The sequence below is a fragment of the Crocodylus siamensis genome, chromosome 5 (genome assembly GCF_052110815.1).
Source record: "Crocodylus siamensis isolate JL-2025a chromosome 5, ASM5211081v1, whole genome shotgun sequence".
NCBI lineage: Eukaryota > Metazoa > Chordata > Crocodylia > Crocodylidae > Crocodylus > Crocodylus siamensis.
The window spans coordinates 38480909-38496395 of record NC_143399.1 but is presented as its reverse complement, the minus strand read 5'-3'; the positions used below and the strand labels follow the sequence as shown (position 1 = coordinate 38496395).

General features: G+C 50.9%; 1 protein-coding gene across 2 annotated transcripts; it reads left to right on the top strand.

The window, feature by feature from the left end:
- Positions 1 to 345: 345 nt before the first annotated feature.
- On the top strand, positions 346 to 14312 carry TNNT1 (troponin T1, slow skeletal type). 2 transcript variants are annotated; one of them, XM_090048600.1, is made up of 15 exons: positions 346 to 361; positions 1679 to 1723; positions 1991 to 2102; positions 6349 to 6369; positions 6774 to 6797; positions 7590 to 7622; positions 10231 to 10252; positions 10659 to 10719; positions 11084 to 11200; positions 11744 to 11821; positions 11955 to 12065; positions 12281 to 12390; positions 12863 to 12953; positions 13102 to 13142; positions 14056 to 14312. In XM_090048600.1, the coding sequence occupies exons 3-15, from the start codon at positions 2045 to 2047 to the stop codon at positions 14099 to 14101; spliced, it is 813 nt and encodes a 270-aa protein (XP_089904726.1). In that variant the 5' UTR covers positions 346 to 361; positions 1679 to 1723; positions 1991 to 2044; the 3' UTR covers positions 14102 to 14312. The 2 variants fall into 2 exon arrangements, with proteins under 2 accessions (XP_089904726.1, XP_089904727.1); XM_090048601.1 differs by lacking the exon at positions 7590 to 7622.
- Positions 14313 to 15487: the final 1175 nt, after the last annotated feature.

The following is a 15487-nucleotide window of genomic DNA, read 5'->3' as shown; positions in this document are numbered from 1 at the left end:
GCTCACAGCACATGTGGGATTCCAGATGGGGGTACTGGTAGGGGGAGGTTTGCAAAGTTAGGGGAATCCCTGGCTGGGGGCACTGCTGTGTGGGAAGCTCAGTGTTGAGGGACACTGCTGTAGGGGAAGCTTGCAGCATTGCCCCTCCTTTGCTTCATCTATCCAGCCATCTCCCTCTATGCCTATTAATACGAATATCCCCCATTGGAAGATGCTGTCAGCACCACCCATGTCATACCTCATTTGGCCAATCATACTGGACCGAGTGGGGACAGTATCTGGTTACCCCATAATAAAGACCCTGTCAGAGATAGCAACTCTGCACAGCCCAAGCACCCGGGAGCGGTCTGTCTGGCCACAGGTAGGGGAGTTGGAGTCAGTGCTGGGGAACCTCGGGCAAGGGAGAGGGATGGGGTCGGGGGAGCTGCAGGGCTGGGGTACTTGGGATACTTGGGAGTGGCTGGGGGGCACAGGAGGGATATGGGAGTCCAGCATGGATCTGCCACTGCCTCCCCCTACACTTGCACCTCCATATGGCCTGAGGGCCCTCTAAGCTCACAGAGCCCTCCAGGACTGGTAGGTGATTGAAGCTGGGGAAGTGGGGGAATTCTCTAGCACCAGGCTGGAGAGACAGGGCACAGTGCAGGTGGGGGAGGGATCAGAGGGCAGTGCCAGGCCAGATCTCATTTGGGTCTTCACGAGCTTGCAAAATTCAACCTTGTGGCCCCCAGTGCGGGTGGGGAGAAGTGAGGGGAAGGCTGGAGGGGGGGGGCGGGATTTAGCTGTCATCAGTGGGGGGGACCTGACCCCAGCTGGGGGCATCCATCGCCCGTCACTCTTATTTAGGGACTTGCTAAGAGACAAATGCTGGAGAAGACAATAGCAGCCAGACCCCAAAATAGCTGTGACCTTCCAGCAGCTGCTGGGCAACACCCTGCCTTTCCCCACCACCAACGGCAACTCAGCACCCCCAGCCCTGATCTGGGGCTCCCAGCCATGCTGTTGCCCCTTACTCCTGACCTGCAGCCCCACTGCCAGCCCAAATCTTAAACCAGGTCTAATAGTGCAATGGGATCATGAGGATGCTACTGTAATGCATATAATAAAAGGTGCCTAAAAATTCACCTGACAGCTGAAACCTGTCTCGAGCCCTTTCTCAGTGTAACCCCTCACTCCCCTCATGGCCCCCTGCCACATGGTGATATAGGCCTCTGAAAATAGCCTGTGACAGAAATATTGTCCTAGGAGAATCCCAGCCCCACCCCAAAGTCTTTGTCTTCAGTCATGTCATGACTGGAATCTATGCCCTAAACAGGACAAGGCATGGGGCCTGGACCTGTTCCCAGCTAGGATTTGGGCCCTGGGGGGGTAGAGCTAGGCTGGCAGAGGGCTGTGGGATGGGAGCAAGGGGCACCCACAGGGCTGAGGGAGCTAAGGGGTGGGTTGGTACAGCTGAGGGTCAGGATGAAGGGGTTTTGGGCACCATTATGAATTTTCCCCTTGCAGGAGCAGGAGGGGCTGCTAGAGACTCAAGTGAGTGGGTTAGCATATCTGGGACCTAATTCATTCTTTACTGTTGGCGCCAACTGTGTGTCCTTCCTTCCCAGAATGCTTTAGTCCTGAACCTGCCCCAGCAGCCCCCCAAAGGGCTCACCGCCATGTGTTTTTCCCTCTGCAGGTGACCCCTGCCCACTGCCACCATGTCTGAAGAAGTGGAATATGAGTAAGTAAATGTCTGCCCTCGCCCTGAGCCAGCCAGTGCCCCTGCCTGGGGGTTGTAGTGGGACTTTCACCCCCTAGAGGGGAAAGTTCCAGCTCCATTCCTACCCCCTGAACCAGCCAGTGCTTCCACCATGGGCTGGGTGGTCTGGGCAGCCCTTGGGATCCTAGTCATGGGAAGACTATGGAATGATCCTGCCTCAGGCAGAGGTTGGACTAGATGACCTCTGGAGGTCCCTTCCAGCCAGACTTCTTTATGATTTCTATGAAGATAGGCAACACCTTTGGAATCCAGGCCCTGTGGAGACAGGAGCTAGCTATACTAATGTGCAACAATGACTTCTCTCTCTCACCTTCTCCATGTTGCAGGGAACAGCAGGAAGGTAGGAGACTCTCTCCTCTTTTTGCGTCCTTCTTTGTCCCTCTTTATTAACAAGTCATGATTATCAGTCATTGGGTTTCCATCTCTAACCCCACGGGGAGCATGTCTCTGATGAGAGAAGATCCTCCAGCCCTTTCTTTGCAGGCATTACACATTAATGCTTGACCACAGGTTGCTGTTCTTGAGCAATTAGACTGTAACTGTGTTTTATTCATTGACTAAGAACTGATTAACAAGTTTTAATTGCTCTTTACTCAATGTTGCGTGACAGTTGTGCTGATTATGAAGGAGCCTATTGGGTTATTATGGTGGGCACTTCATGCCAGAGTTCATCACTACGAGTGAGCCACAAGCCCTTTTATTAACAAACCACCTTTAGTAGATATCAGTACATGTTGCTAATCAAGAATCACCCCTCAGTACCCAGGGAGATGGTTTCCTGGAAAGCCATATCTCAGAATTACTGCCTACTGGTTCAGCTCAGACAGCCTGTCATCAGGCACAATGGAAGTGCAGGACAGCTGCATGAAGGGCCCACTTGTGATGGCTATTTGTTAGCTGTTGGCCATTAATCACTGATGGCTAATTACCCACTAGTAGGATGCATGATGGGGAAGGAAGGGTCAGTGCTTTCATCTCCAATAATGTAATTAGCAAGATGATACTAATGATAATAATTATAGTGATAATCTATGATATAATGCAATATGTACTATACCTTACATAGTCACATACTGCATGCACTTTTTTCCTCCCCTAAAATTAGTGATAAAAAATTAGGGTCTATGTCTTACATGAGGAAACTGATTCTGGGCAGTTTGGCTAAAAGGAAATTTTTTTTTCTTCATTCTACCTTCCCAACACTGCATGCTTCTCTTATTTGAGGGTACATGGCATGCGAATAATTATGGTATATGTTATATGCAATATATTACATGACATTTAGAATATAGCATAATAATGCTGTGTGTCATTTAATGTTAGAATATAGCATAATAATGCTGTGTGTCATTTAACGTTGACTAATACTACCTATACACTGTGTTTAAATATTACTTAAATTTGTCTAAAATATTTCTAAGAAATAAAAAAGTGAATGGGATGAAATTATCAATAATAACTGCAAAAATAACAACAGCAACAATAATAATGTTGTTGATGATAATGTAGTAGTAGTAGGATCTGTCTTGTGAGACAGCAGAATTACTTTGAGTGAGACATCAGCTCACTGAACGTAATCCTTGCTTGAAAATAAAGTGAAGCTTGAGTGACCTCTCCAGGGCACAAAAGCCTGGGCAGTACATATGAAGACATTGAACTACATACACACAAGTGTCGCCCTCTTGGCCTTGCTGGTTTAATCCAAAGGAAAGGCAGGTGCTGGTAAGTTTGGAACCACCCTGACTGCAGGAGCTGCTGGAGCAAAGGAGATCATCCAGTATAAAAGAAACCCATGAGTGTCTACTCCAAACCCATGAGCGTCTGCTGCAAACCCAAAGGTTCCCCCCCGTGATTAATCTTGCCCCATGGAAGCCCTGGCCCAAAGGGCCCAAAGCACAGTGATGATGATAATAATACAGTTATGATTGTGAAGATGACAACGACAGCTACTTTGCAGTTTCAGAATATACAGAAAAATAGCTATAATGTGAACCATAAGCAATATTTAAATTTACTTTAATAGCTGCTAAATAGTACTAATGCATTCTTCTTATCATTACAATTATTACCACTATTATTTAGCAACTATTAAAACCAAATTCAGAATTGCTAAAGGTTCAGATTATAATTTTGTTCCCACATATTCTGGAAATGTAGAGCAGTTGTTGCTGGTGATAAGAGAAGATGCAGGCTGGAATCTGCATTTAAGCTATTTTGATAAATACAATCATTTGTTCAATGCATGTTAGGAGGTCTGAAGTGTGGAAGGAGTGGTGGGTCTTCTGTGGGTCCCACCTCACTCTGCTTTGGCCTTGCTTTGAATAATGGTGATGATAATAACTATTAATCCATAACTAATGAACTGGTTTGCTCTGGTTTAACACCCCCCATACCCAATCATCATTTAGGGATCATATTACAGCTGCCTAAGAAGGAGGAGATGATGGAACCATGGGCCGTTGCCTCATGAACTTAAAATGAGATTGTTCCTCACTGTCCATGGGGATGTGTTCAGTCAAGACAAGTTCTCATTCCAAAAGATCAGCTCTCACTCCAACCCTGGGCTGATTTAAAGCAAGGCTGAGGCAGGGTTAGGTGGGAAATGGGAGGGCCCCCACCCCACTTCTGCCCTTCAGACCTGTGGCTCTCCTAACATGTATTTAACAAACAATCATATTTATCAAAATAGCTTAAATACAGAGATTCTAGTCCAGGTCCTCTCTTATCACCACAGATAACTATTCTGCACTTATCCAGAGTACGGGGGAACATAGTTACAATGTGAACCTTAAGCAATTTTTAATTTGGATTTAATACCTGCTAAATAGTAGTAGTAGTAGTAATGCATTAGTAAGGTTCACATTCTAACTATGTTTCTGTATATTCTGAAAATGCAAAGTAGTTATCATCATCATCATCGTAATTATCATCATCATCCCACCCTATCCAGAAAGACTCGGAGGAGCTTTCAAGAGCAAACAACACAAATACATACCAACAGTAGCCTCCCCTAATGACAACCCAAACTTCAAAACTCCATGCCCACACCACGCCCACTTTCCTGCTTATCACCCATGAGAACATTGGCCCAGTCCATCCCAACCATGCTTCCCAACCTTCTCAACTCCATTCACATTTCAGTATGAGAAACATCTTCCTGCTCTGCCCCACGCCCACCCACTCCCACTCACCTGCCTATATACAGCACAATGCAATGCAACACAACACAATGTAATTTAATGTGTGTGTGTGTGTGTGTATGCGTGTGTGTGTGTATATATATATGTGTGTGTATGTATGTATATGTATGTGTGTATGTGTATGTATATGTATAGGTATGTGTATATGTATGTGTATATGTATATGTGTGTATATGTATGTGTGTATATGTATGTATATGTATGTGTATATGTATGTATATATGCACACACACAACACCCCCCCCCACATATATGGGTATATATATGGGGTGTGTGCGTGTATGTGTGTGTGTGTATATATATATATAATATTTGTTTTACAAATATAAGATACAATTATTTTGGATGAAGATATTTATCATACATTGATATTAATGTGCTATTAGTAAATCAGTAATTAAAATAATGGAAATATTATTTTGCATCTGGTATTTTAATAATATTTACTCTATTTGCTACTTGACTATTGTTCATAATTACCTGTCCACCTTGTTTGATATATATATATCAATCAATTATTATCTCACTGGCTATTATTCATTATTGATTCATTGGCTTTTGGATACTAATCGGTATTCACTAATTCAGTATTCAGTCCTTATTGATAACAAGCATGTGCATATTTAATGATCAATTATATAACTATGGGGATTGATCATTCTTAGCAATAATAGGTGGTTAATAAGCATCTGCATCATTTAGCCAATCATTTTCTCCTCCCCCAGTTCCCCTGTAAATGGTCCATTTTGTGTCTTCAGATAAATATTTATAGTCGGACCCCAGGATGATGGGTATATGGGGGCATGTGGGAATGGAGATATATGGGGGTGGAGGGATGGAAGGTGGGATGGATAGGTAATGGTCAGTGTGGGGCTGGCTGGCAGGCTGGACGCATAGGTCTGTGTGGAGGTGGATTATAGATATATGGGTGGATGGAAATTGGTATAGATGGACACAGAGACAGATAGACAGGTGAATGCCGTATGTGTGAGTGGGTGGGCAGATGAATAGGTCAGTGTGAGGCTGGCTGGCTTCTCCATACTGGGCACATCTACATATTTAACTAATGCTATTTGGCCTTACTGTGCAGTACATTTACTGCACAGTAAAGCCAAATAGTATTAAATGCAAATGCGAGTTTAAAATGCAAATTTACTGCACACTAGACTAATTTACTGTGCATTAAGCTCCTGCACATGTTGATGGTGACACTTAACTGAACAGTAGATTAGTCTACTTACAGGAAATCATCCTGTATAGACACGGCCACTGCTTAGACCAACCCCCCATCCCATGATTCCTATGGTCACTGCTGGGGGAAACCAAGCTAGTGATGCTTCTCACCTGTCCATTTGTCTGTCTCTAACATTTTCTTTTTCCCCCCAGAAGAGGAAGCCGGAGGGGAAGGTACAGAACCGCTTAATTCGCTTCCCAGGGCTACTGGCATGTCAGGGCAGTTACCACCTTTAGACCCCATCAGCTGATACCCTGGGTCCTTGAACTCACCCCATACCTCAATCTCCCAACTGACCCCAGTCAGTAAAAATCCCCTCAAAACACCCCCAAATTCACTGACCTCCTGAAACACATTCAGACCCACTGTATGACCCCCCAGAACTCACCCTAGCCCTGGCAAATGACCTCCCCACACTCCCTCCTTCTCCCCCACTCTATGGTCCAATCCCCCATACTACTGCCCCCCAAGATGGTCACTGGACAGTCTTGGCACTCACCCACCTTGTTCTCTCTCTCTCTCTCTCTCTCTCTCTCTCTCTCTCTCTCTCTCTCTCTCCCCCCTGCTCTCTCTGAAGAAGAGGAACAGGCTGAAGAGGAAGGTGAGACAGCAGCATCCCAGCACCCCAAAAGCGGGGACTTCTTCTTTCCTTTAGGTGGTCAGGAACTGAGAGGGCTCTGCCCAGCTGGAATCCAGAAGAACATGATGGGAACAGGGTCTAGTGGGGTAGGAGGGGATGGAGACCTGAAGCCTTGATGGCTGGGTTCTGCCCAGCTTTGGGAAGGGAGTGGAGTCTGGTGAGGTAGACCGGGGGTGGGGAGCCTGGGCACCTGGGTTCTGTCTTCTTTGTGGCTGCTGTCTTGTCCATCCTTGTGTTCTACTCACAGGCTTTCTCCTTTCCAGTTTGTAGATCTTTGGGGCTCTGGCTGCTGGGAAGGGGGCAGGACAGGGACTTCACATGTCCCTCACCTGGATCCCCTACCACAGAGTCACTGTAGGGTCCTGTCTTGCTAGCACCCCACCACCACCACACACACCTCCCTGCCTATTTGGGGTCCCCTTGAGATTCTCTGGGGGTGATGGGTGTGGAGGTGTTGCATCTCTTTTGGGGGGGCTGGGAAGGGAAGGGGGGGGGGCTTCCTCCTCCACTAACCAGACTTAACAGCCCCTAAACTGCCTTGGTCTTACTGCCTCTCCGTTTCTCTCCCGCACTTGCTCCCTGACCTGCCCCTCCTACCCTCCCTCATCAACCCCCTCCCTGCCCATCTCTCCACACCACACACCACCCCATATCTACCCCCTCCCCCACCAACACCTTCCCTGGCCCCTTCAATTTTCCTTCCTCCTTTCCCTCCACCCTTTCCGTGACTCCCTGATCCCTGGCTGTGTGCAGCCCCTGAGGAACCCAAGCCTGTTGAAGAGCCAGGTATTTCCTGCTTCCCTTCCTCCTTGAAGAAATAGCTTGGGAGGGGGGTGGGATTGTACCCCCACTTTCACATGGCTGGATAGGACCCCCCAGGGCAAAGTGCCTTGAAGAAGAAGGCATCCTCTGTCCCAGGTTTCCCAGTACAATCACTTCCCCTTCTAGGCATGCAGATAGAGGGGGAAAAAGAGGGAGAGGGAGAGGGAGAGGGCTAGGGTGCCACGAGATCCTTTGAAGGGTGCCAGGAGGTGTGAGATCAGCAGATAAGCACAAGCTTAGATTTATCCCTGCTTGGCCATTCCTCCACCCCCACTGCTCAACCCCTCTTCAAAGAAGTAGGCACTGTAATACATAAGTTAGTTTTTGAAATTGGGTGTCACTCCATTCCCAAAAGTGATGGACCAGGGAGGGAGACCTTGAATCCAGAACTCAAGCCCAGAAATGTTAAAAACCACTGGGATAGATGGTAGAAGAGAGTTAGAGAGAGGTGTATATAGGGTGGCTGGGTGGATAGGGTTGGATGGATGAATGAATGGTTGAGGTAAATGGGGATGGATAGACAGACAGACAGAGGGGGCCTATAGGGATGGATGGCCAGAGGTTCAGATGGACAGACAGACATTGCTGGTTCTCAACAGGGATTATGGTGTCTTGGGGGCCTGTGGGTGGCAATGCGCTCCCTAGGGCACCTCCTGTTCTGGGAGCACCCTGCTCTGCCAGCCTAGGGCATCCCATGGTGTCTCAGTAGAGCCTGGCAGGGTCCCTGCCTTCCCCTCCACCTTACCCCCAGCTGGGACATACACTGGCTCCCATGACTCCTGTGTGTGGCCTGCGTGTCACATGTCCCGATACATGTGTGGCATGGTGTGTGCTCCCCATGTATCCACAGCTGGGTCATGTGACAGCTCAGGGCCTAGAGGGGCAGAACGTATCTATACGCTCAGCGTATGGGATACCGTTCGGTACCTCCCTGCATGGCTGTGAACTGATATACATTCAACGGGGGCTGAGGGGGCAGTCCAGATCTCAGCCTCCCTACCCCACATCCAAGGACAGGCCAGAGCCACCCCCAACTATGGAGTGAGTAAAGGGGGGGCTCCTATGGGTGCTGAATGTATATGAGCTCTATGCGATCTGTACGTATAGAGGAACCGACTGCCCAGCTTGAACCGCCTAAAACCACTCACAAGCAGCCCAGGGGCAGGGAGCTTGGAGGGGGCAGGGAGGTCTGCTGGCTGTGGGTGGTGGCACTGCAGGGACACACACACACACACACACACACACACACACACACACACACACACACACACACTGTCCCTACAAGGGGCACATATACACTTATACACACACATGCTCACTGTGTCCCTGCAGGATCTCTTACACGTTACGTAAGAGCAAAATCACACTCAAGTACAAGTTGCATAACTGCAAGATGAAACAAGCACACACTGCATTACTCTATCATTGCAGATTTAAATGCACATACTGCAGAGTCACACACATGGATATGGCAGCACTGCAGTATGAAACATGCACACCCTACCTCCTTGCAAAATGGGTAGGTGGTTACATCTCACACATTGAGTTACTGCAGAATTGCGTGCGTGTGCATGCACATACACACATACTGCGTCCTTACAGAATTAAACATCCACACACTGCATAACTTGCCCTTGCACTGAGAGCGCATCCCTGACAAATCACAGGCGTGCACACACACCCACAGTCTCACTGCCAGACCTCCCCCCACACAGTGTGTCATTGGGGGATCACACATACAGTCTCATTGCCAGGCCTCCCCACTACACACATGCAGCCAGTGCAGGATCAGGATCACACACACACAATCTCACTGCCATACTTCCCTCTCTCACAGATGCACACACACATCATTACAGGATCACACACACAGTTTCACTGTCAGGCCTCCCCCCAAAACACACAATCACTGCAGCATCACACAAACACACAAGCTCACTGCCAGACCTCTCCTCACATACACACTGACATGATTAGACATGATCTCTCTCTCTCCCCCACCACAGCCCCTTTCTGGGAGATTTCCTCAACTCCACCCCTCTCTAATCCAGTGTCACCAAGCCTCCCCTCCTGGGACAGGGTCTTTTACTCCCATTATGCCCTCCAAAATCCTCCCGCCCCCCCGCTTTTTATTTCCATCCCCTTCTCTGCCAAACTCCATGAGATGCCAGGGGCACCTGCTTCTGGTGCCCCTCCTCCTCTGGGGCCACCTGACATCCAAGCCTGACGCTTTTCTTTTCTCTTTTTAGGAAAACAATTTATTCTGTTTTTCCCTTTTCCCCTATTTTTTCAGCAGCCAGGACTGGCCCCCCTGAGCCCACGCTGAGGAGGAGCAGAGCCATCCATGGACTCTCTGAGGCCCTCCAAATTCTGCCCCCCCACCCCCCCAGCATGAACATCTGGATTGGGCACAGTGGACAGCTTGGCAGGGGGAGGGGGGGGGTCTTACTACAAGCCAGGTCCTAGGGGGTAGAACTCCATGTGTTTTCCAGCCCCCCCCCCCCCGCAACATGTCTGAGCTACTACTCTCTTTGCATCTGTTAATGGCTTCTCTCTTTTCTTCCTTTTGCAGAGGAAGAGCGCCCCAAGCCCAGGTAAGATGGGGATAGGGAAATCCCACCTTCCAGTCCTCCCACACAGGACGTATCGAGACAGGGCAGGGGCGGGGGCAGCTGTGGCGGGAGCTGGCCCCCCCAGCCCAGGGCTGATTCCACCACAGTGAGGGTCCCTGTATAAATAGCCCCTAACACACTCTACCCCAGAAGCGGTCGCATATCAGGGGCAGGCAAGGAGGCTCTGTGTAACCAGCCCTCAGCAGGGCCCACCCCAGAGATGACTGCAGCTCAGCATGTGGCAAGGACGCCTTATATAAGCTGCTCCTCCAGAATGCTCCACTCCAGACATAGCCACATCTCAGTGCCAGACAAAGGTTTTGAGCCTGTAACAGTCCTCAGCATTTCAAGCTTTGTGGGTATTAAGCCAGCTTCTCTCCCCTGACAGACCAGTGGTACCCCAGCTGGCCCCTCCAAAGATCCCAGAAGGTGAAAGGGTTGATTTTGATGTGAGTTCCTTGTGGGATGTCCTGCTGGTCTGTTGGGGTGGGGGGAGTGGGGCAGGGGCTAAGTGTGGGGGCTCCATGCTGCATGGCTTAGGATGGGGCTGGGCAGGGGGCACTGGACTGCCAGCAGCTAGATTGTGGAGAGCAGGGCAAGAGACACTATCCTGCGGGCAGTGGGGTGGGAGCTGAGCAGGGGGTACTCTTCTGGGAGGTGCAGACTGGATGGGGGGGACAGTCTCCCTGGGTGGGGTTGGCCCCAGTATAATGATGAGTCCCTCCCCTTTGTGGGGGGCTCTTGCTCCAGTGCTCCCTCCCTCCTGCCAAAGCTGCTGGGGTGGCTGCTGGCTGATAGCAGGACATTCTGCAGGACATTCACCGCAAGCGCATGGAGAAAGACCTGCTGGAGCTGCAGGGCCTCATCGATGCCCACTTTGAGCAGCGGAAGAAGGAGGAGGAAGAGCTCGTTGCCCTGATGGAGAGGATCGTGGGTGCCTGGGGCAGAGGATTGTGGGAGGGTCTGTGGGGCAGGTCGTATTGGAGGGGGCAGAGGAGTCAGGGGGTATTTGGGCAGGGAGCACAGGGGGCCTGGATGAGCACAGGAGATGGGGGGCAAATGACCCAGATGCATTGGGGGGGGAGGGGGTGGCAACATGAAGGCTGAGAAATGTAGGGAATTGTGGGAAATAGGGAGCACAGACCTGGGAAAGGTCTTGGGTGTGCAGGGGCAGCAGGGGACTATGGTGCAGCTGGTACCACAGACATGAGGACTGGGGCTGTGGGAAGCAAGGAGGGCTGGGGACCTGGGAAGGCAGAGGGTTGTGGCAAGCAGGAGGCAGGGGGTCATGAGGCACATGGGGGGGATTGTAGGGACCCAGGTAAGTGTGAGGGTGGTGAGAGGTGGCTGGGACTAACTGAGCTGTGAGGCATGGCAGGGCTGGTGGGGGAGGGTGGCAGTCCTTGGCAAGGTTGGGAGCTGGGTTCTGCAGGGATGGGGGTATGGTGCCCACCCCCACCCCCTGCCCTATAGGACCGACGCCGTTCGGAAAGGAACGAGCAGGTGCGAACCCGGACGGAGAAGGAGCGTGAGCGCCAGGCCCGGCTAGCGGTACAGGCCACCCCACCCCCCCTGTCTGTTGCCCCATATCTCAGGCTGGGGGAGGAGGGCAGGATGCTTCCCTGTGCACTGTTCCCCCCCACCTTGTACTTGGAGGCTGATGGATCTGCTTCCCCTGGTGCAGGAGGAGAAGATGCGCAAGGAGGAAGAGGAGGCCAAGAAGCGGGCTGAAGATGATGCCAAGAAGAAGAAGGTGCTCTCCAACATGCCCCACTTTGGGGGCTACCTTGCAAAGGTAAGGGAGGCACAGGAGCTGGGAAGACACCCCCTGGCCTTGCTGAGGGGTATAAACAGCTCCTGATGTGCTCTACCCCAGAGGTGGTTGCATCTCAGCACTGGTCCAGATGAGCAGTCCCTGTATAACCAGCCTCCCAACCAGCTCTACCTCAGAGGTGGCCGCATCCCAGCAGCTCCAGTATTGCTATGAGCCTCCTGTCCTCCTTTTCCCAGGCCGAGCAGAAGCGGGGCAAGCGCCAGACAGGCCGGGAGATGAAGATTCGCATCCTGTCTGAGAGACGGAAACCCCTGAGCATTGAGCACATGAGGGAGGATGAGCTCAGGTGCCTGGGGGTTGGAGGGGGCGGGGTGTGGCATTGAGTGGACTTTGCTTCCCATGATGCTCTACACTGTCATGGGCTCATTGACCACTGCACCCTATTTCCCATCATGCTCTAGGCTTGGCTTCCATTATTCATGATTCCCCAGGCGTAGTGGTGGCTGTTACATTGCACTGCCTCTGCTGCGATGTCCCATGAGGTTCATCGCTGGGATCCCAATGACCAACGGGGCTTAATAGACACCACTACCTAGGACCAGGCCCACACTTCCAGTTCCCACAGTCCTTTGGGCTTCCTTGCACTCTCTCTCTCGGGCTGCCTTGGGTACAGTAGTCACTGCTCCCTCATGCCATCCATGGCTCCATTCCCATTATGTTTTGGGGTCAACAGTCCTTGACTGGATATGGTGTGAAAGGGGAGCAGTGTTAGTCAGCCAGCACCATGACCCTTACAGCATCCCTGTCTGTCCACACAGGACAAAAGCCAAGGAGATGCATGACTGGATTTACCAGCTGGAATCAGAGAAGTTTGACCTCATGGAAAAACTCAGGCGCCAGAAATATGAGGTGAAGGGGATGGGGAATGGGCATGGGGCCTTGCCCCCTTTAGGGGGCACTGGCTCTAATCTGGCCCTGTGAGAAGGGACTGGCTCTGGAGATGGGGCAGGCTCTGTGAGGCAATCCCACGCATCTTGCATTTTTCCCCACTCTGCAGATAAATGTCCTGTACAACCGCATCAGCCATGCTCAGAAATTGTGAGTAGTTGCAATGTAGCTGTTCCCTCTCTATGGGAGAGTATAGAATCATAGAAAATGAGGGTTGGAAAGGACCTCAGGAGCTCATCTAGTCCAACCTCCTGCTCAAAGCAGGACCATCCCCAACTAGATCACCCCAGTAAAGGCTTTGTCTAGCCGGGTCTTAAAAACCTCCAAGTATGGAGTCCACAACCTCTCTGGGTAATCTGTTCCAGTGTTTTACTACCCTCCTAGTGGAAAGTTCTTCCTAATATCTAACCTAAACTTCCCTTGCTACAACTTGAGCCCATTGCTCCTTTTTCTGTCATCTGCCATCACTGAGAACAGTCCAGCTCCATCCTCTTTTGATCCCCCCCTTCAGGTAGTTGAAGGCTACTATTAAATCCCCACTCAGTCTTCTCTTCTCCAGACTAAATAAACACAGTTCCCTCAACCTCTCCTCATATACATGATTTCCCTCAGTCCCTTCACCATTTTTGTCACCCTCCACTGGACTCCCTCCAGTTTGTCCACATCCTTTCTGTAGTAGGGGGCACAAAACTGGACACAGTACTCCAGATGTGGCCTCACCAGTGCTGAACAGAAGGGAAGAATCGCTTCCCTTGATCTCTTGGCTGCTCTTCTCCTAATGCAGCCCAGCATGCTCACAACAAGGACACACTGTTGTGTGTGGGACCACCCAAGCCAGAGACCAACCCCCCCACAAACCCTTTCTCCCATGAGGGAAGGAGGAGATGGGCTGATACTGATGAGCTTGGTGAGGCCAGAGGGTTTAGACAACCAAAACCAGCTTGCTCTGGGGAAGATGCTGAGATCAGCTGGGCCCAGGGTTGGGCTGGGGCAATGGTGTGCTTGGGGAACAGGAATCTGGGGGCCTTGAGGTCTGTTCTAACCCTCCCCTTTCTCTCCATAGCAAAAAGGTGCCTGGCAAGGGTCGTTTTGGAGGCCGCTGGAAATAAATGCCAGACCCTCTGGCAGACCGTCCCTGCCACCCTTCCCTCCTGCATCCAACCAGATGATCCCCTCCTTGACTTTCACCCACCCTGGCCCCTGCTGGCATGGAGATCCTGCCCTGTGTGATCTGGAAAATCAGGCAACTGGTGTGAGCTGTGTCCTGTGTCCAACTACCTGGGCCATGTAATAAAACATCTCCCTTGCCCTTGGTTCATGGATGGAGCCTCGGTCTGGTTTGTGGAGCAAGGGAGGGAGCTGCGTATGCATATTGAGGGGGGAGGTGTGTGTGTGTGTGGCTTCACACAAAACCCCCCTAGGCAGACGGGCCCCTGACACTTAATTCTCTTCTAGGTCGTCGTCCCCCCCCAAAAAATAATTCCCCTCCAAGCCTCTTCTCTGCCACAGGCACATCTTCCCCGCTGTCCATCACACACACATTTCTGCCCCCACACAGACGTAAGCTGCTTCCAGCTGCCCACCTCCCATTGCTCCCCTCCTCCCACTACGCAGCAGGGCCTGTCACCCTAAAATAAGCCCCACCCACTTGGGAGCTGACTGCAGCTTAGTGGCAGATCTCTAGGCTCTAACAACAGGCTAGGAGGGATCAGGTGGGCTCCACAGCCACCCCTCCCTTAGTACATGGAAGTCTGATGCTGTTAGGCAGTTCCTAGGGTCACTAGTTGGAGGGTGGAAGGAAACAAAGGCTTGTGCTGTCCCCAGGGATCCCATAATTGCCACCAGAAGGCAGTGTCAGAGTAAAGGCAGCTCTTCACAGGTCAGCCTCACCTGCCCTCTCCAGCATACTGGCACCGCAGTAACATACAGAGGGATCAGGACTTTGAATAAGCCCCTTGTAAAAATGCACAGGGCTTGACCCAGCTTGCTCAGCAATGGGCCCAGGCTCCCTGTAGATTCAGGCAGGCACTGCATGTCTGTCACCCCCAGGAAGTGGGAAAGGAGTTTTGCTTTGTTTCCCATGAATGCTAAGATCTGGGGGCCAAGGCTGCTGGCAGTAAGAGATGCTGGAAGGGGACAGGAGAGAATGCAGGCTGCTGCCAGTGGGACAGGGATGGTGCACTAGGAATCAGCCTAAAGCAATGTGGAGCCACAAAGCTGCAGCCCACTAAGGTGCCCAAGGATGGGAGGTTTCCTAGGCTCAGACTCCCAGGATGCACTGCAGGAGCTAGCTCAGGGGAGGCTAATTATTTCAGGCGGAGGGCCGCTTACTGAGTTTTGGCAAGCCATTGAGGACCACATGACAGGCAGTCAGGGGCAGATAAATATTAATTTTCTAAATTTTTTAGGGGCCCCGCAAGCCAGATAGAATGGCTTGGTGAGCCACATGTGGCCCATGGGCTGCATTTTGCCCACCTCTGAACTAGCTGGACTCT